Source organism: Marmota monax, unplaced genomic scaffold, assembly GCF_021218885.2.
Source record: "Marmota monax isolate L192 unplaced genomic scaffold, Marmota_monax_Labrador192_F-V1.1 WCK01_AAM20220418_F8-fsc00027, whole genome shotgun sequence".
NCBI classification, from domain to species: domain Eukaryota; kingdom Metazoa; phylum Chordata; class Mammalia; order Rodentia; family Sciuridae; genus Marmota; species Marmota monax.
The window spans coordinates 17,640,981-17,667,516 of record NW_026694617.1 but is presented as its reverse complement, the minus strand read 5'-3'; the positions used below and the strand labels follow the sequence as shown (position 1 = coordinate 17,667,516).

Genomic DNA, 26,536 nt, shown 5'->3' with positions numbered 1-26,536 from the left:
AGGATCATTACAATGACCAAAGGGTATTTATCCTTGGGATACAACGATGGTTCAACATATATAAATCAATGAAAGTGATTGACCACATTAACACATTGAAGAAAAAAAAAACATTTGATCCTGTCAACAGGTGCAGAAAAGCCATTTGGCAAAATTCAACATCCTTTCATAATTTAAAAAAAACTCTCAACAAATTAGTGTGCTTCTCAAAAGAGTGTGCTTCAACACAATAGAGACCGTATATAATACATATACAATACCAAAGGTAACATTGTACTCACTGGTAAAATGTTCAAAGCTTTTTCTCTAAGATCAGGAACAGAGGAAGGATATCTACTCTTACCACTCCTATTCAACACAATACTGAAAGTCTTAGCCAGAGATATGAGGAAAGAGAAATAAAAGCATCCAAACCCAAAAGCAAGAATCATCCCTATTTGCAGATATGATCTGATATGTAGAAAACCCTTGATATTTCACCAAAAACAGAAAATGAATTTGATAAAGTTGCAGGATACAAAAACCAACATACAAAAATCAGTAGTATTGGGCTGGGGATGTGGCTCAAGTGGTAGCGCGCTCGCCTGGCATGCGCGGGTCGCTGGGTTCAATCCTCAGCACCACATAAAAATAAAATAAGATGTTGTGTCCACCGAAAACTAAAAAATAAATATTAAAAAATTCTCAAAAAAATCAGTAGTATTTCTGAACACTGAAAATGAAAAGTAAATCCAGAAAATAGTCCAATTTTTAACAGCTACAAAAATGAAATAAAATACTTAGGAACAAAATTTACTAAGTAGGTAAAAGATCTATACAACAAAAACCATAAAAATTGATGAAAGAAATTGAAGATGAAAATAAAACAGTAAATGATATATTAAACAGCAATAACGAGAATTAAAATAATTCACTTAAATAATTTGGATTTATATTTTTTTAAACTGGATATCTTCTAGGGCTATTTATTACTTCGTCCCCTTTTCTCTCATGTTCTATCCAATTCTTTTATTTCTGCAGGATATATATTCTTTAAATAAGCACATTTATAAAACAACATGAATAATAATAATAAAGTTTGTAGAAATAAAATTTATAAAAACAACATAAATAATAATAATAAAGTTTTTTAAAAATAAAAGTGAGAACCTACCTGAAGCCTTGCTAATTGTGCCGTGCGGGCTACTATTTTATTGTATGGCTCCACAATTTTTGCTTTCATCCTAAGAGAGGAAAAAAGAGAAAGAGAAATAAGAACAAAATCATCTTCAAAGGGCTGGGAATATAGCTCAGTTGGTAGAGTGCTTGCCTCACATGCACAAGTACCTGGGTTCAATCCCAAGCACCACAAAAAAAAAAAAAGAATCATTTTCAAAATATAAACAAATAATTTCACACCATATATTTATAAAATGAATAACAGTACCTATCCACAGCTCCTTGTAAAGCCCCAATTCTTGTCTGCATCATCTGAAGAACACCTGGGAAAACAACAACTTACATTGGCATTACAAGTACAAGGATTCACACTGGGTAAAAATAAATTAATTAAATAAAATTAATATATATACAAATCTAATTTTAACATTTTCTGCCACCATCCTAATCCAAGCAACCGATCGATATCTTTTACTTGCACTGTTATGAAAACCTATAACTAGCTTCCCCCTTCAATGCTTACCCCACAAAAGAAATCTGAGGGACCTGAGTATGACTGCTTAATGAGTATAGGGTTTTCATTTGGATTGGTGAAACAGTTCTTGAACTAGGTAGTGGTACAGTTCTTGAACATTGTAAATGTACTTAATGCCACTAATTTGTATACTTTAAAATGGTTAAAATAGTAAATTTTATTACATGTACTTTACTACTATAAAAACAAAGCCTTGAAATCTTCAAAAGTTCAAATTGTATCATACTATTCTTCTGCTTAAAACCCGTCTGTGGTCTCCTCTTCACTATTATATTAAAACTATAGTCCATAGCTTAGTCTGTTAGATCCCACATTATCTGGAAATGGAGTACTTACTCTAGCTAGCCCTTAATTTCCTATAAGATAATTCCCACTATTTCTTCAAGACTTGTGCTTAACAGAAACAATTACTAACAAGATCCCCTACTAATTTAGATCCCTTTTTTATTCACTTTTATAGAATATTATATTTTTTACTTTATGGCACAATTATATTAAGTAATTACATATTTAGTTATATATGTTTAATGTTTTACTCCCCTGCCAGGATATAAATTCCTGATATTAAGGAAAGTATCTTTTTCATTCCCTACTATATAACCAAAGCCTAACTCAGAATCATTAGCGGGTACATGATAAATTTTTTTTTTTAAAGAGAGGGAGGGGGGGAGGGAGGGGAGAAAGAATTTTTTTAATATTTATTTATTTTTAGGTTTTTTTGGCGGACACAACATCTTTGTTTGTATGTGGTGCTAAGGATCGAACCCGGGCCACGCATACCAGGTGAGCGCGCTACCACTTGAGCCACATCCCCAGCCCCATGATAAATATTTTTTGAATTAATGAATTATGTATTATACAAATAAATATGGACAGCAAGCATATTACTGCCTTTATAATCCAGGTTTACAACATGATGAAAAAATTACAAAATTATTAGTGTTTTCAGAGAGAACTTAAACTTCATTATTTAGGCTTTCCATTATTGTGATTCAATTATTTTGAATTCTACTCTTTAAAACTCAGTTTCTATATTCAACTGGCACAGACATATTTTTAAAACATAGTAATCTAAATAAATTTAAGTATAGATATCCTTTCATATTCTAAATAAAGTAACATTAGAACTAATAAAACATTACTATCAGCATACAATAATACATTAATATGGTTCAGTCCAACAGAATCCAAAAAGGACCTGAGGATTATTTTTTTTCCTTTCTTTTTGCTGGTTTCATGGTTCATTCCCCTACTTGTCTTGGTTGTCAGCATTTCCTTACATCTTATTTTCTTCACAATCTACTCTTAATCAGTTTTCACTAATACTCCATTGAAATAGATCTTTTCAAGGCCACCTGAAATCTCCAAGTTGCCAAATTCAATAGTCAATTTTGTCTTTAGGGTCACAGACATACTTCATCACTCCCTCCCTAAAATACATTTTTCTCTAGGCTTCAAGTCATCACACCCTTGAGTTTGTTGATCCTACTCTTCCTTCCTCTGCTAGATCTCTACATGTTGGAGTACCTCCCAAGACTTGATTCTCAGAAATCTTCTCTACTCCATCTATAATCTTTTGGGGATTTCATTCAATCCCAATGTTTAAATACTCTCTGTTCAATAAAATATTGATATATACATATGTGTGTATACTTATGTACATATGCACATATTATGCACATATATAAATATGTATATATACATTGATTTTCTTTGTAGCAAACTACCTACACATACACATACAATTTTGAGCCCTGAACTCTGCTATGTTAAATTTGAGATGCCCAAGATTAATTTCTGCCCCACCCCAACGCCAAAAAAAGCATAATCCTCTCCACTCTATCCCATCTCAATTTCTAATATTAGGTCTATCTGCACTTAAAGGTTCTTAACTTCCCCAAGAACATACTTAATCTGTGGTAACTGATAAACTGTACCTTCCAAAGACTCAATCCCTGTTGCTTGTGCCAGTAAATCTTCATGTCTTGCAACAACCTGAAAATGAAGAATGAATAATCAACAATTGCTCTATAATGCATTTTTCTTGGTTACCACAATAAAGAACTGAAGCTCTTTCTTGGTGTATAAATGGGACAAATACTAATACAAATGAAGGTTATGAGGTTGTGGAAGTGTGCTTAAAATAAGTTACTAGTGGGAACACCTACATCTGTTTATAGTTTAATAGAACAGGAGGAAATATTGACTTTTCACTAGCTCTGTCTTAGTCTATTTGGGGTGCTAAACAAAATACCACAGACTGGTAATTTCACAAACAGATTTATTGTCCATAGTTCTGGAGTTCTTTGAGTCCAAGATCAAGGTGCAGGCAAATGTGGTGTCTAGTAAACACCCATTCCTTATAAACGGTGCTTTCTGTGTCTTCAATGGTAGGAAACCTGAACAGCTCCCCTGGCCCTCACTAATAAGGGCCCTACTACTCTCCCAAAACTCCCTCAACTCTTAATGTTATTACATTGGGGATTAACCTTCAACACATTACATTAATTCTTCAGAAATAAGAACTCTCAGACCATAGGAAGCCCCTGGTTTCCCTAATGAAATACATAAGTGGAGTTGTACCAAAAATGGAAAAATCAGCTAGTTCTTGACAGGTTATTCTTCTTTCTCTTTAAAGAATGTTTTCAAACATCAGGTTTTCTTAGTTCTTGAACTTAATTTAGTACTGTCAAAGCTATATCCTAATATGGACAGATAAGGCGCTTGGTGCCTATCTATACTTAAATATATCCCTGCTTCCAGTTTCCTGGTGTCACAGCAAATTCTCTTTCCTACAGAAGACTGACATTTTTATATAAGAAAATTAGGGCAGTGTAGATGACCACAACAAAAGTAAAGAAGGTTAAGAGTTAAAGGTCATGCTGGGCACAGTGGTACACACCTATAATCCCAGCAGCTCAGGAGGCTCAAGCAGGAAGATTGCAAGTTCAAGGCCAGCCTCAGAAATTTAATAAGGACCTAAGCAACGTGGTGAGGCCCTGTCTCAATGTAAAAAAAAATATAACAAGGGCTGGGAAATGTGGCTCAGTGGATGAGCACCTCTGGATTCAATGCCTGGTACCAAAAAAAAAAAAAAAAAGTTAAAATTCACTGGCAAGCGATTCCGAAGAACATTAAGAAATTATCCAAATCTTTAGAATGAAAAATCTTTATCATTTTTTACACTTAATTCCAATGAATAAAAAGTTTCTTATTTGTATCTACAAAGAACTAAAGCTATCTTGGTAAACTTAAGTTCCTAATCAGCAAAGATTCATTCATTGACACCCTCCACTTTGTCCTATTTCAGATATCACTGTCATTCTATCAAGTCTCTTCCTCTCCTATCCAAGTGTTAGTCTAATTTAACCTCTGAGGTTACCAGAAGACATCTGAATTTTCCTCATGCCCTAACTACTAGTAAATCTTTTGCAATATTAATCATCTCACTGACAAATTAATTTTATTGTATTTATTTTATCAATTAGTATTATCTCAATTTTGCTTCTGTAAAAACACCACTTATAGCATGTTCAGATCTCATACTATAATTCAGAGATTTCCTCTCACATCCTAAACTTAACAGTGTAACTTGTCCTATCTATGAAATGTTAAATTTTAAATTCATACTGATTCCTACAGAGAATGTAGTATGTGCAAAAATAGACAAAATAAGCATAAGCAGGCAGAAATAATTTCAGATGACTCTTGCAAAATGCCAACACCTTAGAACTACATGCACAGTTAACTACATTCTCCCTTATCTCACAAACACCTTGTACTATTCTAATTAAAATATGCCTCATCTGTTCGCCTTTACTTCTGTCTGTCTGCCACTGATCTAAGAGTCCCTGGAAAGTCAGGAAATGTGTTCTATTCATTTCTCTATCCCCACAGCCTGACACAAAACATGACAATTAAAAATGTCTTCTAAATATTTGTCAATAAATATTGAACCGTATATAATAAAAAAATTTTAAGTTAAAGTAACATTAGAAAGTCATACAAATCCTCTAACCTGCTATTTTATTTAAGAAACTAAGACCCAAAAAGTTTAAGTAGACATGTCTCATGATACATGGTCCATTTATTTGCATATTTTTTTTCATTATCTAAAAAATTATTTATTAAGTCCCTATTCAAGCAAAATGCAATACCAGAAACATATAGTAAAACTACCCTATGAAAATTACAGAATTGGCAGGTACAATGGTGCACACTTGTAATCACAATGGCTCGGGAGGCTGAGACAGGAGGATCGCAAGTTCAAAGCCAGCCTCAGCAAAAGTGAGGCACTAACTAAGCAACTCAGTGAGACCCTGTCTCTAAATAAAATACAAAATAGGGCTGGGGATGTGATTCAATGGTCCAGCACCCCTGAGTTCAATCCCGGGTACCAAAAAAAAAATTACAGAATTGTACAAGAGGAAGAAACCTACAAGATTATCTACTGCAATCTCCTCCTCTCAGTCATTCCAACCCATTTCATAGATTTAAAAGACAAACAAAAAAAACTCAAAGATGATAAATGATATGAAATTCAGTTAACTACACATCAGAAATTAAGACCCATCTCCTAACTGTTCCGGTTGTATTCTACCCACCACAATATTTATCATATTTATCAACTTTCTTTAATTTCAGTAAAGGTTTTTTTTACCTTTGTGTTTACAAACACAACATAACATCCCAATTTTTCTCATTATTCTCTTTCTAAAATTCCATTTTCTATTATTTTTAATCAAAGACATTCTAATTTTTTTTTTTGCTCATTATAGTCATTGCACATCAATTTATGTGGTAAACAGTAAGAATAAATAAAACGTTTTAGGTATATACGGAAAACTCTGCAAAAAGCAAAAATGTAGTTTGAAAAATAAGTCACCGGTAAGATATGCATTTATTCATACAAACATGCACTTAAATTTAACAATAATGATTCTACAAAAAGGCTAAATTATCATATTAGGCTGAATAATCTGTATGATCCAATAGAACTGAATTACCTGTAGGTGTAGTTCTTTATCCAACTGACTGATCCCTTGGGCAAGTTTTGCTAGTTGTTCAGCAATTACAGCTTGATGAATAGATTGGGAAGTATAAGTCTTCACATCAAAGTCTTCATTTAAAAAGTCACTATAACACTCTGGAGGAAAAAAATCAGGACAACTCTATATATCCTGTCCTAAAGCACAGTTATTAAACACAACAATTATAACTAACATATTCTGACATCTTCCTGTACACTGGGATCTGTAATAAATGCTTCCCTATAATAATGAGGAAGGAGTGGAGCAGGCAACAGCTGAAGAGCAGTGAGAATACTCAAGTCTACTACATGCCAGGCACTGATTTAAGTACTTAACATATACAAACTCATTCAATACTTGCGCTACCCTGTTGGAGCTATCCTTTTCCCCATTTCACAGATGAGGAACAAGCACAGACAGGGCCTGCAACTTATCCAACATTACTCTCTGCAATTTCAAACCAGGAAGTCTAAGTGCAGAGCCCAAGTTCTGAACCACTCTGCTATACTGTTAAATGCTTACTTTTTTAATGAATCAAAAGGAAGGAAAACACTGAGTAAAATATTGAAACATAACTACCAACCATAGTCTTTTTTCCAAGAAAACAAGGTCATTGCCAGGGAGAACACAACAGGAAAATTGGCTATGTATATATAATATGTATGGCCTCAGATCTTTCTAGATCAGTGCATGAATACTGTTATAATAAAGTGAATCTTGAATTTTAAGAGAAATAGGCAAGGAAACTTATAAGTGTTACTGAAATTTAGGATTTCCAGGCGAAATAAGTAAATAGGTAAAAGAACTGATACTATGTGTTAAAAAGATAACTTTCTATAAAGAACCCACAAATTTGTGAGTGATTTAAAAAATGGAGAAAATAAAAGATAAAAGTAGATATACAGAGCTAGGCATAGCAGCACATGCCTATAATTCCAGCAACTTGGGAGGCTAAGGCAGGAGGATAGTGAGTTCGAAGCCAGCCTCAGCAACTTAGACCCTGTCTCAAAATGAAAAACAAAAAGGTCTTGTGGCTCAGTGGTTAAATACCCCTGAATTCAATTCCCAGTACCCCCCCAACCAAAAAAAATCATAAAAATGATCTCAGGGTAGATATATACCACAGCCTCCTAACTGTATGTGAGATAGAGATAGGGCTGCCTTGACAGACATTATAAAGCAAAACAAACCAACAAGCAAAACAAAGTATTTAATAACACTTGAGCTGTTTACACCTACTGTAATGTATGATCCATGTTTATACCTACTATAATGTATGATCCATGAGGATAAGATCATTGTGTTGTTTCCTACTACATCCCCAAAAAAATGGGACACATGGTCAGATGTGCAGCATTGGTTGAGTTAATTAATTTGTATATCAACTGAAAGTATTATTCTGCTAAAAGCAAAGACTCATATTCTTGACTCAAAATGAAGTGAAGTAAAAGAAGAATACTGCTATTTTGGCCTTAATTCTGAGAACCACATTTCCTTCCAATCTGCCCAGTGGTTCTCAGAATAATCCTGTCAGACAGACAAATTGGAAAAGGCCATTTCAAGCAAATGGAAGACTTAGCAACAGCAAGTACCATGGCATGTTTTAACAAATATGGAAAATACTAACTTTGATATGTCTACATCATAGAATGTATCTGCTAGGCAGAAAGGGTAAAGAATGAGAGATGAAGTTGGAAGGCAGTTTGAAAAGAGGCCTCTAAGATACCCAAAATAGTCAAATTATATCCCATTTAAAGTTTTGAAGACAAGAAGGAGCACTGTCAGCTTTGTGTTCTAGAACAATAATCTTGGCAGTGGTATGGAGGATGACTAAAAAGGGATTAGTTACACAACAGTTTGCTATAATTGGCTCTTGTTGCCTTGTGGCAGCAAGCTATTACATTTTCAGGAATTCTGTAAGCCAGCTGACATCACATGTGCATATCTTAAAATTGACCAGGGGGAGGGTATTTACACTATGGAAATAGGCAGATACTATAAAATAAGGACCTTTTCTATTTTCCCAGAAAGCTGATTTACTACTGCGATAGATAACCAGTATGCCACCCATAAAGTAGAGCCACAAAGTACAGTAAAGTACAGTACTATGGTAATAGCCCAAGTGACATAAGGAAGGCATAAATGATAGTGTCACTAAGAATGTCAAGGAAGTGATAAGAGTAACAAATAATCAGATAAACACACTGTTTAGGACTTAGTGAAAAGCTGAAAATGGGCTATTAGATGCAGCAAATCAAGGATGATTTCCAAGTTTCTTGATTAAGTAACTGAAATAGGGAATTCAGTTTTGCATTAAGCTAGACCACTAGATATTAAATATGCAAAGATGAACATAAACAAACACCAGCCACCAAGGAATTCATAATCTACATAAGGAACACGCAGGCTTTACCTACCTACATATAATAAATGGAAACAGAATCTACCAGAGGAAAAAATCAGGAGAGAGAAGTAGAAGAAAAAAATCTACTTCATTTTTTTATATGTAGAACTTGTACTATTTGTTTATGTGTAGGTTTTCATATGTAGAACTGGTACTGCTTGTTCACTATTAAGACAGAAATTCCAGTACACATTTGAAAATGTAGTTCTATAATTCAGAAGATGGCTAACAAAAAGAGTAGATGATTTATGAAAAAATTTTTGAATGCAGAAAAATAAAAAATAAACAGGGAAATAGGGGAAATAGGCTTTAGAAGCAAGTGGGGGGGACACCAAAAATTCGGAGATGGATAAAGGAAATAATATAAATCAGAGACTAAAGAATGCTCAGGAAAAAAGGAAGAGAAACATGAAAGACTTGAAAGAAACATGAAAGATCAAAGACTTAGGAGTTAGATCAGAAACAATGCAACTGCTAGATGGAAACACAGGGTCAGGCTGGGGATGTGGCTCAAGCGGTAGCGCGCTCACCTGGCATGCACGGGTCGCTGGGTTCGATCCTCAGCACCATATAAAAATAAAATAAAGAAAACTAAAAAAATAAATAAATATTAAAAAATTCCCTCTCTCTCTCTCTCTCTTTTCAAAAAAAAACAGGGTCAACAATCCATCATAAAGTGGCAAGCACTGACTTCCTTAACAAGATGCCTAAAGCTCAAGAAATAAAAACAAGAATCAATAAATGGGATGCCATCAAATTAAAAAGCTTATGCACAGCAAAGGAAATTATTAAGAAAAGAGAGCCTATGGAATGGGAAAAAAATCTTTGCCAGCTACTCCTCTAACAGGGGATTATATCCAGAAGAGATAAAGAACTTAAAAAAAAAAACCTCAATTCCAGAAAACCAAATAACCCAATCAATAAATGGGCAAAAGAATAAACAGAAATTCTCTCTCTCCCTCCCTCTCTTTCTCTTGCTTTTTGTTTACTTGGTTGGGTTTGTTGGTTTTTATTTTTTATTTATTTTTAATTTTTTGGTACCGGGACCTGAACCCAGATGCACTTTAACACTAAGCCATATCCCCAGGCCATTATTTTTATTTTTTACTTTTTTATTTTGAAACAGCATCTCACTAAGTTGCTCAGGGCCTTAGTTGCTGAGACTGGCCTCAAACTTGCAATTCTCCTGCCTAGCCTCCTGAGTTGATGGGATTACAGGCGTGTGCCACCATGCCCAGCCAGAAATTTCTCAAAAGAAACACAAATGGCCAACAATATATGAAAAAAAAAATGTTCAACATCTGTAGTAATCAAAGAAATGCAAACCAAAACTACAATAAGATTTTATCAAGAATGATCTGAATGGATCATGAACACAAAAGATCAAGAACATATATCATAGTAAAAGCTGACAAAAATGTAGGGGGAAAGATACACTCATACATTGCTGGTGGGACTGCAAATTAGTACAACCACTTGAAAAGTAGTATGGCCATTCCTCAAAAAAATCAGGAATGGAACTACCATATGACCCAGCTAACCCACTCCTTAATATTTATCCAAAAGAACTAAAATCAACATATTACAGCGATATAATCACTACAGTATTTATAGCAGCACCATTCACAATAGCCAAATTATAGAATCAGCCCAATGCCTGTTGAAGAAAATGTGGAATATATACACAATCAAGTTTTATTCATCCATAAAAAAGAATGAAATCACAGCATTTGTCAGTAAATGGATGGAAATGGAGAACATCATGCTAAATGAAATAAGCCAGACTCAGAAAATCAAAGGTGGAATGTTTCCTCTGGTATGGGGAAACTAGAACAAAGTAAAGGAAAGACAGTTGTTGGGGGACAGGGGTGTTCAGATATCATAAATATATAGGGAAAATCACTAGAAGAGAAGGAAGAGAACAAGAAGAAGGGAGAAATTATGGGAATAGGAAAGAAGGAATGAATATAACAAAATAATGTTATATGCATATCTAAATGTACCAAAGGGAATTTCACCTTTATGTATATGTAGAAAGTACCAATCAAAAATAAATCAAGTAATGAAAGGAAGATCATTTGAGTAGAAGAGGGAGAATAGGGGAGGAAGTGGGTGACCAAAGGGAGGAAAGAATGGGGATTAAAATCAAATTTCTTGCTTGTATGATTTTTTCCAAAATGAACTCACTGCTATGTATAATTACAATGTCTGATTTAAAAAATAAAACATATGTAATCACTGGGAAAAAAAAAAACAACAACTAATCCTAGAAAGGTTTTTCTGGACACTGCCTGACCAATCCCTAACCTCTAGTTATCATCCTCTGAACTAATGGTTTACTTTGTACACAGTTCTAATGCTACTATTACAACACTATTATAATACTTACTTTTAGAGCTCAACAAGATTATTAACTTTTTAAATTTTTTTTTCGTTGTAGATGGATACAACACCTTTATTTTATTTGTTCATTTTTTAATGTGGTACCGGGGATTGAACTCAGAGCCTCATGCGTGCTAGGCAAGCGCTCTACCACTGAGCCACAACCCCGGCCCATTCTCCCCTACTAGATGGTGAGCTACTTGAGAATAAAAAAATGGAGACAGTCTCACAAGAGTTCAAAACTTGGTTAAATTGAATTTCAATTAAAAAACAAAGATGTATTAGACAGGGAACCTAACCTAAAGGATTCAACACAATCTAGTCCTGAAAATATCCTTAATTTTGACAAAAAAAAAGTATATAGATTGTCATGAAAAGTCAACAAAAATACTCAACAGAAAAAAACAATTTAGAACTTTTAACCTTTTATAATACACTTACAGGAATGTTCAATTTAAAAAAATCTTTCTGCACCTACTGTATATAACATAGGGCTATTAACATTGTGGAGTTAAAAAAGGATTTTACGGAGGGTGTGGTGGTGCACACCAGCGACTTGAGAGATCTCGAGTCTCAGAGAAACAACATCTCAAAAAGTAACAAAGGGATGGGGGCTGAGTATATGTGCTCAGTGGTAAAGGGCCCCTGGGTTCAATCCCCAGTACCAAGAAAAAAAAAAAAAAAGAGGGCGTAGAGGTTTACAATAGAGCAGAAGAGATTAAGGTAAGTATACAAATGATTTCAATACAAGGTAGAACGTTATATCCATTAGGGAAAACACTAAGAAACTTATGTTTACCCTCAGAAATCTGAACTTTATTCTGAATGATGAGACTCAGCACGTTAACTGGACTACAACTGAATGTGCTTTTCAAGTACACTATATTAAACTTACTGGGGATAACTTCTCTTCAAAACTGACTACCAATAAATCTGACTGCTGTTTTCTGTACGAATAGATAACCCCTGCCTGAACTAAGAGTATAAACCCTCCTGCTTGCCTAATTGTGAATAACTGCCTCCTCAAAGAAACACAAGACTGCAAGAAGGGACACCTGTATAACCCAATAATTTAACGGAGGAGGTGTTTCCAACTCCACTTTAAAAAGAACTCCTTTCAATAAATGTCTATTATCTGTTCTAGGTCTTACACTTTTCATGGGCTAGAATGCTTCATCTTTTCGTCAAAAGTGCGGCAGCAGGCGGTGGCTGCCAAGGCGGGTCACTGGGTGTGAGGTCCTAGAACTTCAGGGAAGCCCAAACACATGGGGGACGGAGTTGAGAAGAGGAGCAACTCAAAACCAGGAGTTCCTAGGACACCAGAAAGGAAGAGGGGGAATAAGTTGGCTTGGGCTGCACCCGGACGTCAGGGGGCCGGGCGGAGGGGAGTGGTCAAGTCGAGACCAGAAAACTTTGGGCAAAGCAAGGGTTGAGTCCACCACCTTGGCCCAGGCACCGAGCAGGATATTCCCTCCCGCCCCGCAGCCTGGCCAGTACTCCACTCCTTACCGTCCTGCAAAAGCTCCCGCACTGTCGCTGCAGCCGCTCCAGAACCCAGAGCCCCAAAGCCAGCCATAGTGGCGCCGCTGTCGCCACCTTCCATGTTGGCAGGTACCGGGTTGATGGCGTCAGTGAGAGGAGGTCCCGCCCAGGTTGACGCAGAATCCTGGCGCCGCCCGCCTTCACAGACCACGGCTGTGGCCCGCCTGGTAATCCAAACGCTGCTCACGCGGCTGACAGAGCCTGGCTGGGAGTGGTGTGGGAACCAGAGCCCTCGTGCGCTGAGGACCCGGTGCTCGGCCACGCAGTCTAGGAAGCCGAGTCCGCCCCGGGCTTATTCGCTGTCTCCCTTCGCAGTTCGGAGCCTCGCCCCAGAGGCTGGAGTTGTTCCTCAGACTGAGGAGAAGGTGGGCGCCGGAACGTGACCGTGGCGCATATTTTAGAAAGAAAAGATAAAGCAAGTATTAAACCTAAGAACCCGGGCCTTGCGACGCAGGGCAAGAGACAATAGTGGAGGTTTCTGGGCGCTTCGCTGGCACAGCACACTCTAGGCAGGCGGGTGTTAGTAACTGCCCCACGCCCTGATTGGCAATCCAGGGATAAAAACAGGCGGGAAAAGCTTGGGAACGAAAGTTGCTAAAGGGTGTTCTAAATTATTTTGTAAATCTATACTCATTTAATACTCGTAACCACTCAGGTGAGCTAGTCTCACGCTACTGCGCATTATCCTTTGACTTGACTTTATCTCAGAGGGTTTTCCTTAATATAATTTTATCTCAATTATACAAATGGGGTCAGTGTTCTGAGTGAAGGTCACATGAATTACCTGGGGCAGTGTGCTCAGTTTCACATTATGTTTCATTATCCATAAAAAACCAAACTAGTGTTTTGGCATGTCCCAAACTGCACTATTTTTTTTTTTTTTTTTGCCTTATGATCATAAAGAATAAAAATACCAAGTTATGTTTTGAAGTGCTATTTAGAGTTGTTCTTATAATGGCATTTAATTTTCCTGAATAAAACAGGATATTTCCGAGTACCAGACATACACAGTATTTTGTAGGAAATTATTCAAATCAAATACCTTGATTTATCAATGCCAAAGAAAATAAAACGGAAAAAAATAATAAAAGTAATATTGTATACTAGAAAAAATCTTGTAGTTTTTCTATCTTGTTTTTCTACAACTATCTCATGTAGTTTTCAACTTTGATTTATCTTAGAAGTAGAATTCTGTGGTATTCCTTTTCTATTATTTATCTTATTTTTTATTCTTTTTAGATATACATGACAGTAGAATGTATTTTGACATATTATACATAATGGAATATAACATTCTAAGGATCTCATCCTTGTGGTTGAACATGATGTGGAGTTATACTGTTCGTGTATTCATATGTGAATTTAGGAAAGTTGTTAGGAATCATTCTACTTTCTTTCCAATTCCCATTCCCCCTCCCTTTCCTTCATTCCCCTCTGTCTTACCCAATGAACTTGTTTCCCTACCACCACCACCTTATTGTGTGTTAGCCTTTGCATATCAGAGAGAAGGTTCAACCTTTGATTTTGGGAGATTGGCTTAGTTCATTTAGCATGGTCATCTTCAGTTCCATCCATTTACCAACAAATGCCATAATTTCATTCTTCTTTATGGATGAGTAATATCCCATTGTGTGTGTGTGTGTGTGTGTGTGTGAGAGAGAGAGAGAGAGAGAGAGAAAGAGATAATCTATTTAATAATATGAAAAGAAGCTAAAACAAATTCTGATCCCACAATCCTAATGAAAAATAAATATCATTGGCAATTGAAATTTAGAATGATGAGAATTCACCTAGAGAAAGGATATTCCAAGTGCAAATGGATTGTCTTTTTCAGATTTGAAATAAATCTATATTCATGAAGTGTGACTCCATACAAACCACAATATGTCAAGAAAGAAAAAAAGATCCAATAGAAATGTTTCATTCTGGGCAGCTGGTGAAAATCTGTGCCCCAATGGTTCGATATTCAAAGTAAGTGTTGTTAAATGTTAATGAACTGAGGCATAATTTCCCTTTTTCGTTCTGCCTTTTTTAAGTACTGTAAGACCACTATATGGACTCTTCAATTCCTAGTTTTGGAATCATGATCTAGAAATGAGTCCTGGTGCCTAGTATATGTGTGTGTGCACATGCCTGAGCAAATCATCTCTGCAAGTGTCACATTTTATGTTTTTATAAATGGTGGCATTTATAACTCCCATCTATAAGGTATAGTAGATATTAAATGGATATAAACATTTATGCACAGGTTTTTGTTTGAATATGTGTCTTGAGACAAATGTATAAGAATGTAATTGCTGGATCATAAGATGTTTAGTTTTTGAAAAAACTGCCAAACTTTTCTAGAGTAGCAATACTATTTGACCCTTCTACCTAGCACTATATGAGAAATCCAGTTTCTCCTCATTCTAACCTACTTTTGATAATAGCAGTGTTTTGGTTTTTTGTTCTTAACTGTTTTAACGGTATATAGTGATACCTCATTGTGTTTCTAATTTCTACATGTCCTGTATGTGATGTTAAACTTCTTTCCATGTGCTTATTTGGCAACTGTATAGTTTTGAGGAAATGTTTCTTAATGCTTTTTGCCCATATCGTAATATTGCTCTTTTATTCTTGTGGTTTTTTAAATTATTATTAAATACATATAATATTTATCTTTTTATAATTTTTATGTGTAAAGTTCAGCACTGTTATGTTCCATATCATGCATCTGATCTCTGAAACTCTCTAGTCTTAAAAAACCCTTAAGCAATAACTCCATTCCTCTCCCCACCTAAACCCTGGCAACCATTATTCTACTGTTTCTCTACTTTTTCTTATGATTCTACTTATCTGAAGTACTGTAGGTGGAATCATATAGTTGTTGAGACTAGTTTTTTTACTTAGCATATTTTCAATGTCCATTCATATTGTAACATATACCAGATTTTTCCTTTCTTTTTTTTTTCAAGGGGGGGGTGGCAGGATACCAGGGATTGAATTCTGGGACACTCGACCACTGAGCCACATCCACAGCCTTATTTTGTATTTTATTTATAAACAGGGTCTCACTGAGTTGTTTAGCACCTCGATTTTGCTGAGGCTGGCTTTGAACTTGAGGTCCTCCAGCCTTAGCCTCTAGAGCTGCTGGGATTACAGGCATGAGTCACCATGCCCAGCTCCTTCTTTAAGGCTAATTGTTCGTGAATGCTACATTTTCTTTGTCCATTCATTGATCGATGTACAGTTGGATTGCTTCCATATTTTAGCTATTGCAAATAATGCTGTTATGAACATGGATGCACAAATATCTCAATTCTTTTTGGCTATATATATATCAGAAGTGGAATTGCTGGATCACATGGTAATTGTGTTATGCTTTTTGAGGAACTTTCATACTATTTTCCATAGAAGCCATACCATGTTACCTTTTCACCAGCATTACACAAGAGTTCTTAATTTCTTCACACCCTTGCCAACTCATCATTTTCTGGAATTTTCAAAACTTATCCTGTCCCATCCTACTGGGTGTAAAGTGGATCTCATCATAATTTTGATTTTCATTTCCATAAGGTTAGTGACATGAGCATCTTTTCTTATTGGCCAATTGTATATCTTTATTGTAGAAATATCTATTCAACATTTTGCCCATTTTTGAATAGGGTTTATTTTTTTAAATATTTATTTTTTAGGTGTAGATGGACACAACACAATGCCTTTATTTTTATGTGGTGCTGAGGATGGAACCCAGGCCCTGCCCATACTAGGCGAGTGCTCCACCGCTGAGCCACTATCCCAGCCCAGGGTTTATATTTTTGTTTACTATTAAGTGTTGAGGTGTCTTGATATGACTTCTTTGTCAACTATGTGACTTGCAAATATTTTCTCAGATTATATAGTTTATTCTCTTTACAGGGTGTTTTGCAAAGCAAAAGTTTTTTATTATGATGAAGTCCATTTTATCAGTTTTTCCTTGTATAAATTTTGCTTTTGGTGTCAAGTGTAAGGTATCTTTGTGTAGCTCCAGATTCTGAAGATTTTCTCCAAAGTTTTTTCCTAAAAGTTTTTTATAATTTTATGCTTTACGTTTAAGATCATGATTCAATTGTATTGATTTTAGTGTAAGTGTGAGAGTTAGATAGTTCTTTTTTTTTTTTGCCTAGAAATGTCCAGTTACTCTAGCCCTATTTGTTGAGAAGTCTATTTTTACTTGATTGAATTACTTCTGCTACTTCACTAAAAAAAAAAAAAAAAAAAATCAGTATTTTGTATTTTGTTTCATTGATTTATGTGTCTATCCCTTCACCATTTCCACAGTATGTGGATTATTTATTGTAGCTATATAACAAGTTTTGGAATCAAGGGACTGATAACCTCCTGATTCTAGTTGCTTTGCTTTCCACTTAATTTTAGAATGATCTTTGTGTATTTACAAAAAAAAAAAAATCTTGTGGAATTTCCATAAGAATTGAATGAAACCTACATATCAATTTGAGGAGAATTGACATCCTATCTATGTTGAATGTCACAATCCATAAAAACGATGTTTCTCTTCATTGATACAGATTTTCTCTGATTTCTTTCATCAGCATTGTGTGGTTTTCAGCATACAAGTTCTGTACATCTTTTGGAAAACTTAGCACCAGTTTTTGTTGTTGTTGTTGTTGTTTATGGTATTATTGTATTTTTAATTTTGGTGTCTATGTGGTCATTACTAGTAGTATATAGAAATACAATTAATTTTTGTATGTTGATCTTATATCCTACAAAGTTCTTGAGCCCTCTTCCTAATTCTGAGAGTTTGTTTTGTTTGCTATTTGTAAATTCCTTGGGATGATATAAACAACTGTGTCATCTACAAACAGATTTAGTTTTATTTCTTTCATTTCTTTCCCATGCCTTATTGCACTGATCTAGAAGTTCCATCTCTACGTTGAATGTGAGTGATGAGAGCAGACATCCATTCCTTTTTCCTATTTAGGAGGAAAGTGTTCTGTCGAATTTTTTGTGAATATTCTTTTTCAAGTTAAGGAGTTCCCCTCTATTTCTGTTTTTCTGAGAATTTTTTTTATCATGAATAAGTGTATCTTGTCAAATGCTTTTTCTGCTAAACTCATAATTATGTGTTTTTTCTTTAGCATATTAATATGATAGTTCATACTGATGGATTTTGAATATTGAACCTTCTCTAGCAGGGAAAGGTGGGGAGAAGGGCATCATCTCCTTGCTGTCAGTAGTAAGTCTAGGTTCTTGGCCTCCTTGTTGCTGTAGGAAGGCATGAGAGTTCCAATTCCTTTTGGTGGGGGTGGCCTCATAACTACTGGGCAATACTAAAAGTCCTGGCTTTCCACATGGTCTCTGACAACACACCCAAGGAAGAGAGTGCCTTATTACTGCTGAGTAAACATGGAAGTCTGTGCTCCTCATGTGGTCTACACTACTACCACTAAAATTGGGGCCCTCACAGGTCAATAGGGATGAAAGTCTCAGATCCCTACCAGGTCCTCTTGAACACCACCACAGTGGGATGTTGGAGCACCTTGTTACAACATTGGAGGGGGGTAGAAGTCCCCGTTTGACCTTTTCTAGTGGAGGTGAGGCCATAGCTTTCTTCTATAATGTTTGATTGAATTTGAACCATTACCATAAAAAAGTTTTGTGTCATGCTTGGCTTCCCCTTTCCTAGTCTTTTAACTAGACGGACTTCTGCAGGCTATTCAGCACCCACTGGTGGGTGATTCCAGATCAGCTTCTTCAGTCCCAAGGCTGGGGTATTTGAGTTTATAAAACTGAAGGAGCTTACCACCTCTTATTTTAACCTGGCAGCCTCTTTTAACTTTTCAGAATTTCCTGTGTTTATTTTACATATAATATAAAGGGTTTTTAGTTATATTGAGTAGGAAGAATAGGAAAAAATACAGCTATTCTGTCTTCTCATGGACAGAACTCTCCCTAATAAATATTTAATAATCAACTAAATTAAACTTATAAATAGATATGATTATTGGTGTTTTCTAAATGCATAATTTAAGTTTTATATGCTCACAGGTTGGCTTTTAGAACACTAGTAAGAAAATACTGTTGTGATCTGTGTTATACACCAATGATAGTTGCCGCTGATTTTGTCAGATCTACAAAAGCCAGAGACAGTGAATTTACCACAAACCAAGGTATGTGAAACCCATAGTTTGTTTACTTTGTAAAACTTACCAAAAAAAATTTTGTTTGTAACTCAGCTACTTATCTAATCAGACAAAACCTATCTTAGTTTATATGATAAAATCCTTTCTTTTTTTTTTTTTTAGTTGTATTTGGACACAATACCTTTATTTTATTTATTTTTATATGGTGCTGAGGATCGAACCTAGGACCTGGCACATGCTAGGCACGTGCTCTACCACTAAGCCACAATCCCAGCCCCAAAATCCTTTCATTTTTAAATGCCTTTAGTATTTTACATATAATACAGAGTGCTTTATAGGTTATTGGTGATCTACCAAAATATATGGTCAGCCTTTCTTCAGGTGTCCAGCCTCTCCCCTGGACTATCAGAATAGATCTCTGTCTTACAGTCTATAGTGTTGTACCACTCCAAACTATCTCCATACTGCTCAAAGTGACCTATCGAAAGTGTCAATTTGACAGCATGAACAACAGTAAGATCTTGTCTCAAAAAAAAAGGTAATGAAAGTTTTTAGGCTTCACCCCAATCCTACTGAATCAAAAACTATGGGTATGTGGTCCTGCAATCTATTTTGAAAAGTGTTCAAATAATTCTGAACTTGCCAAAGTTTGAGAACCCTTGACTTAAAGACTAAAATTTCTGCACCTGAGGATAAGATGCCAAGTCCTTCATGACCTACTAGCCTGTGAATAAATCTTCTGCAGCCTTAACTTCCATTAGTTTCTTCCCCTAGCCCACAACTTTATTCTTCAAAAATACTACATTAGGGTTGGGGTTGTAACTCACTGGTAGAGCACTTGTGTAATATGTATGAGGCTCAATCATCAGCACCACATAAAAAAATTAAAAAATTTAAGTTATTGTGTCCATCTACAACTAAAAATATTTTTTTTAAAAAAACTACATTATTTTATGTGTCTGAATATATACCTTGTTCTCTCACACTTCCCTACCTAGAATATTGCACCTGTAATGTTAGTGACTTGGGAGCCTAAGGCAAATTACAGTTCATGATTCTTAATTCAGTATTCAAAGTTTGTAGCCAGGGAATCTTTCCTAATCATTCTCCACTTGTGCCCTATCTCCTTTTATTGCACTTAATCCTACTTTTTAAAATATATTCATTAATTGTGCTACTCTTTCCCACTAGATGGTGGGTTCTTTGAGGGCTCAAGCTATAAATATAGCTTGATGTTTGTCCTCAAGAACTAACACAATGTGAAATCTGTTTGCCCAATAAATGGTTGTTAAGTTGAAATTCTGTAACAAAGTAGAAAAGGGAATAGCACCCTATGTCCACATGAATAAAAAAGCAGATTCTACCCCATCATAATTACAAGTCAGTGGATTGCCCTAGAGATCTTGAATCAGTACAACTATGGCGATGTCCAGAAATCTGCATTTTTATAAACACCCAGTGAATCTTATATTGGTAGTCCTCAGAAAAATTTAGATCTATTCAGAGTTTATCATGGTCTTTAAAACCTAGGAAAGCTATGATATCTTTAGCTACATTAAAATTTAAACTTTTATATATAATATGCAAATAGAGATAAAGAACTAGAAAAATAAAAACACTCTGATTAATAGTAAAACTAATTTATTTTTTAAATTACAAATGATAGTAAAAAAGGAATAACTAATAGAATTACACAGAAAAATTTACAAACATGAAAAGAGCTCACAAAGATATACAAATGTTAAGATAAGCACTGTAGGATAAGTTGTGAAGAAAGAACCATATTGCTATGTATCAGTACTGATAAACTCTTGCAAGATAATTTTGTAATATCTGTCAATGTTAAATGCCTATTCAGCAGTTATACATCTAGTAATTTATCCATTCTATGAATATTTTCACAAAAAAACATAAATGCAAAACTATCCGTATTGTAGCTGTATTTGCAAGAGCCACAAATAAGAAGCAATCTAAATTGTGTATGGTTCATCTGTACAGTGGAATATTAGAGAAATTACATCTGAGTACATATCCCAGATCAAGAAAAGTAGAGTGGTAGCATAGCAACGTATGTGGAATTGTTCACATTGATTGGTTTACATATAAAAGGTTTACATATAAAATTGCTGAGATATAATAAACTAACTCCCACATTTAGGAAGTGGGTCTTTTCATCAAAAAGTACTGGAATACTTTTAATTTTATCTAATTTTGTGCTGTTTGAATATTTGTGTAAATTTATTTCAATTTTAAATAAATCTTTTTGAATATTACCTTATTTGAATAGATGTTCCTTGTGCTAAAAATATTTATTGCTATTTTATCCTGTACAAACATTAGAGTTTCCTGTGTGTGTATGTGTGTGTGTGTGTGTTTGGTTTTTTCCTATGGATTTTAATGTTGAGCTATTCGTTTTATCAGGTGATTGCCCATTGATTGTTCAGTTTGCTGCCAACGATGCCAGACTTTTATCTGATGCTGCTCGTATAGTCTGTCCTTATGCGAATGGAATAGACATTAACTGTGGTTGCCCTCAGAGGTAAAGCTCAAAGAAGTTGGAAGAGTTTTCAAAAAGATTAGAAAAAACTTTATGAACATGGTAAAATTTCTTTCTAGTTTTCCAAAAATTAAAAAGTAAGAACATAGAATTAAACTACCAGGATTCTACAAAAGAAGGAAGGAAAAAATATTTAGGAACATAAATTCAAAGATCTATCTGATGACTGAAATGATGTGTAGACCCTTGAAAAGTATTTTGTCTCCCCTTATCAATAACATTTTTGTGTAGATCTGCTTGAACCTTATCCAAAATTATATGAGAAATGTAGCGGCTACAATAATCCCTAAAATGTATTTTACTATCGTGTGATATATATTCTTGCTCTAAAAAGTGTTTCTATGATTTGATAGAAACTGCCTATTTTCTTCTTATTTTCCTTAAAAAAATACCTTATTATAATCATTCTTTTCTTTTTTTTTTTTTTCCTTTCTCATGCCAGAGTTATTTGGTTGGGTTTAAGTAACTGGATTTGAGTAAGCTGTACTTAACTTGCCAACAGTATCCCTACTGTACTAGCTTATCTGTCAATTCAAAATGCATCCAAATAATTAAATCAAGTTTTTAAGTACATCATAATCCAAACCAGATTAGATGTATTGTATACTCATTAGAAGAGTTAAAGAAGCCAAAAATTTTGAAAGTTAATAAAACCTCTTGTTATGTACAATAAGCATCAAATTTGGTATTTAAAATATCTGAAGTAATTGCAGTTAATTACAAATATTTTAATCTGTTTTGGTTGAACTAATTCTAATTTAGTATTCTGATCTGCCAACAGAAACTATTTCCCTGGAGTTGTTTGGTTTGGTTTTGATCTGGGAACATGTTTTCCTTATCATTATATTTTTTTTCCCATAGGTTGTTTTCCTAATCTTATTGATCTATGAGTTTTTAAAATCTGATTCATTTCAGATCACTAAATAAAGAAATATACAAATACATTTACATTTCAGTGCTTTTTAAATTTTTAACTTCTCTTCCACCTGTTTGTAATTCATTTGTTATTCTGTTTGTTTTACGAAGGTGGGCAATGGCAGAAGGTTACGGAGCTTGCTTAATAAATAAGCCAGAGCTTGTTCGAGATATGGTGAAACAAGTAAGAAATCAAGTGGAAAACCCCAAATTTTCAGTTTCTATTAAAATAAGGTAAAGTCAATATTTTAGTCTGTTGACAAAATAATCTAATGATTAAGAATTAAAAGAATATTTCTTTTGTTTGGTGATTTGGGAGTATCTGTCCTAAATAAATTGGTAGTTGGTTTAGGAATTTTTGAAACAATACATTTAGTAAACAAATATATACCCTTCTGTTTATAATCCTGAACACCTTTTTTTTAACAAAAATTAAACCTCCCTTTATTAAAAGATTTCACCATTCCCTCAACTTTTTCCAAGTTTTCTTTAATTAACACTAAAGAAATATTCCTAGCACCAAGAATAAAAATGAAAAGATATTTGCACTAAAATATTACAATAAAAATAAACTATAGTAATGTGTTTTTGGTGAAAAGTTAAAAACATATTTAACAGATAAAGTAGTATGTTCTTCCACTTGTTGATTGGGGCATTCATATCAAATCTTGACCCATTATGTTCCACAGTCCTATATAAAATTGAAAACTTTGGACTTAGTGGGTTAACATAGCATCTTTCACTTCATCTATCTTAGTATTTTGATAACTTTTTCATTATCAAAGCCAAAAGGGAGAAGCAATAGGTAAGATAAAACTCATTTGTTGTCCTGTTGTTGCCAATGGCAAAGTAAATAAATTTGAGGTCTTGGCTGGGAATAATCCCTGAAAAGATCCTTCCTGATAGTGGCATGACATGATAACATAACTAAACAGTGTAGTATATAAAATACCATTTTTTTAGTGAATTTTAGTATTAAGATTTGTTTGATATGAACAGATAGGTATAATTTTGAAATTATAGGATCCATGATGACCTTACCAGAACCGTAGATCTTTGTCGAAAGGCTGAAGCAACTGGAGTTTCCTGGATTACAGTCCATGGAAGAACTGTTGAAGAAAGACATCAGCCAGTCCACTATGATGCCATTAAAATAATAAAGGAAAATATGTCTATACCTGTAATTGCTAACGGAGATATCAGGAGTTTAAAAGAGGCTGAAAATGTGTGGCAGATTACTGGGACAGACGGTAAGAAAAAAGTGCTTTGTTTATCTTTTAATTGGGAAAAAAAAAGAATAAGGTAGTAATGTTAATTTGATTTTCATTATTTTCTTTTAATATTGGGCTGCATTTTCCCATCATACCGATTTAAGCTAAGCAGTCTATTAAAATGCTATTCATTCTCCTGCTTAGAAACTATATTATTTTAATGGGGATAAATTAAGTTACTTGTCTTCCACCATCATATCTAGTGACTAATTAGGAATTTTCCCAATAACCTATTATTTAAAAAAAAAAAAAAGCATCTGGAATAGAATGGAGTTAATAAACTCAGGAGTAATCAGAGAAGCCAAAGGAACCCTATGTGGTTTCATTATCCTTTAAATTATTGGTATACCAAGCCAAGCACTGTAATAATTTACTATAGGGGAGAATGCAGATAAACTTTAACTGAAAACCTTCTGATTTATGACACTGTGGGTTTACCCTAAAGAAAAATTAAAAACTAATTTTGTAATGTAGAAGCCTTAAAAAATGAAGAACTTAAATACATTTAATTTCATTCATTTTCAAAAGGTACTAAAATATTTTAAATTATTGAATTAAACAGACTAATGTAAATAGAGCATTGTGAAAATCTTTAGTCATAACTTGTTTTTTAATATTCTACGTTTGTTTCATTGAGTTTGAACTAATAATCATGGGCGCTTAAGGTATGGACAAACATGGTCTGCTTTAATTTGTAGGTGTGATGGTTGCAAGAGGACTCTTAGCAAACCCAGCCATGTTTGCTGGATATGAGGAAACCCCATTGAAATGCATCTGGGACTGGGTTGACATCGCTCTTGAACTTGGAACTCCTTACATGTGTTTCCATCAACATTTAATGTACATGATGGAAAAGATAACTTCAAAGCAGGAAAGAAGAGTATTTAATGCACTGTCAAGCGCATCAGCAGTCTTAGATTACCTTACAGAGCATTATGGCATTTGACTGGACTTCCTAAATTATATTAATATATACTCTGTTTTATACTTTATAAAATATAAGGTTGCATCTTTGTTTTTACTTTAAATCAGTGGCTCTAGGTCCAAACACGGACAAACTGTTTAGAATCTTGTTATGGTTGGAGGAGGAGGGTTTCTCTAAAGGAAATGTTTTTAACATTTTTAAATAAAAACTTTTTATTTTAATACTAACAAGGTATGACTTATATAATATCTGTACCTTAACAAGAAGTACATTTTTAATAAAAGTAAGTGCAGAGTTCTGGTAGAATAAAAGCTAACATCATATAAAATGAACAAGAAACTCTTAAATAGAATTATTCTCAGGGCTTAACATTAAAACTTTAAATTGGAATGTCAAACTGGTACACTTCCTAATTGAATTTTACACCTCAAGATATTTGTTTTAAATTGTACATAACAAAAATTTATTAGATATGTTATCTGGAATTTAGAACTAAGATTGCATGGAATTCTAATTTTTTATTTTTAGCTATACATGACAGTAGAATGTATTTTGATATACATATGTAGCATACAACTTCCGTTCTTCTGGTTGTATATGATATGGAATTAAATTGATCGTGTAGTCAGATGTGAACTTTGGAAGGTAATGTCCGATTCATTCTACTAGCTTTCCTTTTCTCATTCCCCCTCCCTTCATTTCCCTTTGTCTAATCCAAAGTACTTTTATTCTTCCCTTCTTCCCCCCTACCTCATTGTTATTTATGTGGATACATATCAGAACATTCGACCTTTGGGTTTTTTTGAGATTCTCTTATTTCACTTGGCATAATAGTCTCCAATTCCATTTACTGGCAAATGTCATAATTTCATTTCTCTTTATGGCTGAGTAATATTCCATCGTGTATATACACCACATTTTCTTTAATCCATTCATTTGTTGAAGGGCACCTAAGCTGGTTCCATAGCTTAGCTATTGTGAATTGAGCTTCTATAAACATTGATGTGGCAGCTTCACAGTAATATGCTGATTTTAAGTCTTTTGGGATTTATACTGAGAAGTGGGATAGCTGGGTCAAATGGTGGTTCCATTCCAAGTTTTCTGAGGAAATCTCCATACTGCTTTCCAGATTGGTTGCACCAATTTTCAGTCCCACCAGCAATATGTGAGTGTACCTTTTTCCCTACATCCTTGCCAACATTTTTTGTTACTTGTATTCTTGATAATTGCCATTCTGATTGAAGTGAGATGAAATCTCAGTGTAGTTTTAATTTGTATTTCTCTAATTGCTAGAGGTTGAACATTATTTCATATATTTGTTGACTGATCGTATTTTTTGTTCTGTGAAGTGCCTGTCCAGTTCCTTTGCCTAGATTTCATGGAATTCTTTAATATTAGACTTTGTGCATTTTAAGCCTTCTAGATCCTTAGAAGATTGCAAATTCGATAAACACACCTGAATCTAAAAAAATAAAGAGTAATTGTGTCCCCTCACATCTTAACTATAAAAAAAAAAAAATTGGTAGCTAATGATTACATATCTCCAAATAGTATTTATCCAGAGAAATGATATATTTCTCTACTATTCAGTAGAGAATAGTAGCCAGATTTTAATTTTAAAACAACTTTTCATATTTTGTTATTAGTGACATTATTTTTATGCCTCTCTGTAATTGATAATTGCAATTTAAA

The 26,536-nt window shown here is 34.3% G+C and overlaps 2 protein-coding genes across 8 annotated transcripts in view; one reads left to right on the top strand and one right to left on the bottom strand.

Annotated features, from left to right (window-relative positions):
- Cog5 (component of oligomeric golgi complex 5) overlaps positions 1–13,172 on the bottom strand; it is a 374,945-nt gene extending 361,773 nt beyond the window's left edge. For 2 of the 5 annotated variants that reach the window (XM_046422370.2, XM_046422368.2), the window contains exons 1-5: positions 13,019–13,172; positions 6,700–6,839; positions 3,631–3,688; positions 1,427–1,481; positions 1,154–1,223 (exon numbers count right to left, since the gene is read on the bottom strand). In XM_046422370.2, coding sequence (XP_046278326.1) covers positions 1,154–1,223; positions 1,427–1,481; positions 3,631–3,688; positions 6,700–6,839; positions 13,019–13,112 — 417 coding nt within the window. In that variant the 5' untranslated portion in view covers positions 13,113–13,172. Of the gene's footprint in view, positions 1–1,153; positions 1,224–1,426; positions 1,482–3,630; positions 3,689–4,595; positions 4,721–6,699; positions 6,840–12,660; positions 12,821–13,018 lie in introns of those variants that run through there. The other 3 variants (XM_046422369.2, XM_046422371.2, XM_058572155.1) reach the window with 3 other exon arrangements.
- On the top strand, positions 13,113–25,866 carry Dus4l (dihydrouridine synthase 4 like). 3 transcript variants are annotated; one of them, XM_046422375.2, is made up of 7 exons: positions 13,113–13,416; positions 14,886–15,022; positions 19,082–19,203; positions 21,598–21,715; positions 22,760–22,882; positions 23,672–23,898; positions 24,618–25,866. In XM_046422375.2, exons 2-7 carry the CDS (start codon positions 14,907–14,909, stop codon positions 24,863–24,865), a joined length of 954 nt encoding a protein of 317 aa, XP_046278331.1. In that variant the 5' UTR covers positions 13,113–13,416; positions 14,886–14,906; the 3' UTR covers positions 24,866–25,866. The 3 variants fall into 3 exon arrangements, with proteins under 3 accessions (XP_046278331.1, XP_058428142.1, XP_058428141.1); XM_058572159.1 differs by lacking the exon at positions 13,113–13,416 and having other exon boundaries at positions 14,214–15,022; positions 23,693–23,898; XM_058572158.1 differs by lacking the exon at positions 13,113–13,416 and having other exon boundaries at positions 14,220–15,022.
- The last annotated feature ends 670 nt before the right edge of the window (positions 25,867–26,536 follow it).

Excerpts from the sequence above, each read along its gene's own strand:
- Dus4l (XM_046422375.2), top strand. The coding sequence starts at position 14,907 with ATGAAGTGTGACTCCATACAAACCACAATATGTCAAGAAAGAAAAAAA. Across the intron at positions 15,023-19,081 it reads CCAATGGTTCGATATTCAAA|GTTGGCTTTTAGAACACTAG; the intron begins GTAAGTGTTGTT and ends ATATGCTCACAG. Across the intron at positions 19,204-21,597 it reads TGAATTTACCACAAACCAAG|GTGATTGCCCATTGATTGTT; the intron begins GTATGTGAAACC and ends TCGTTTTATCAG.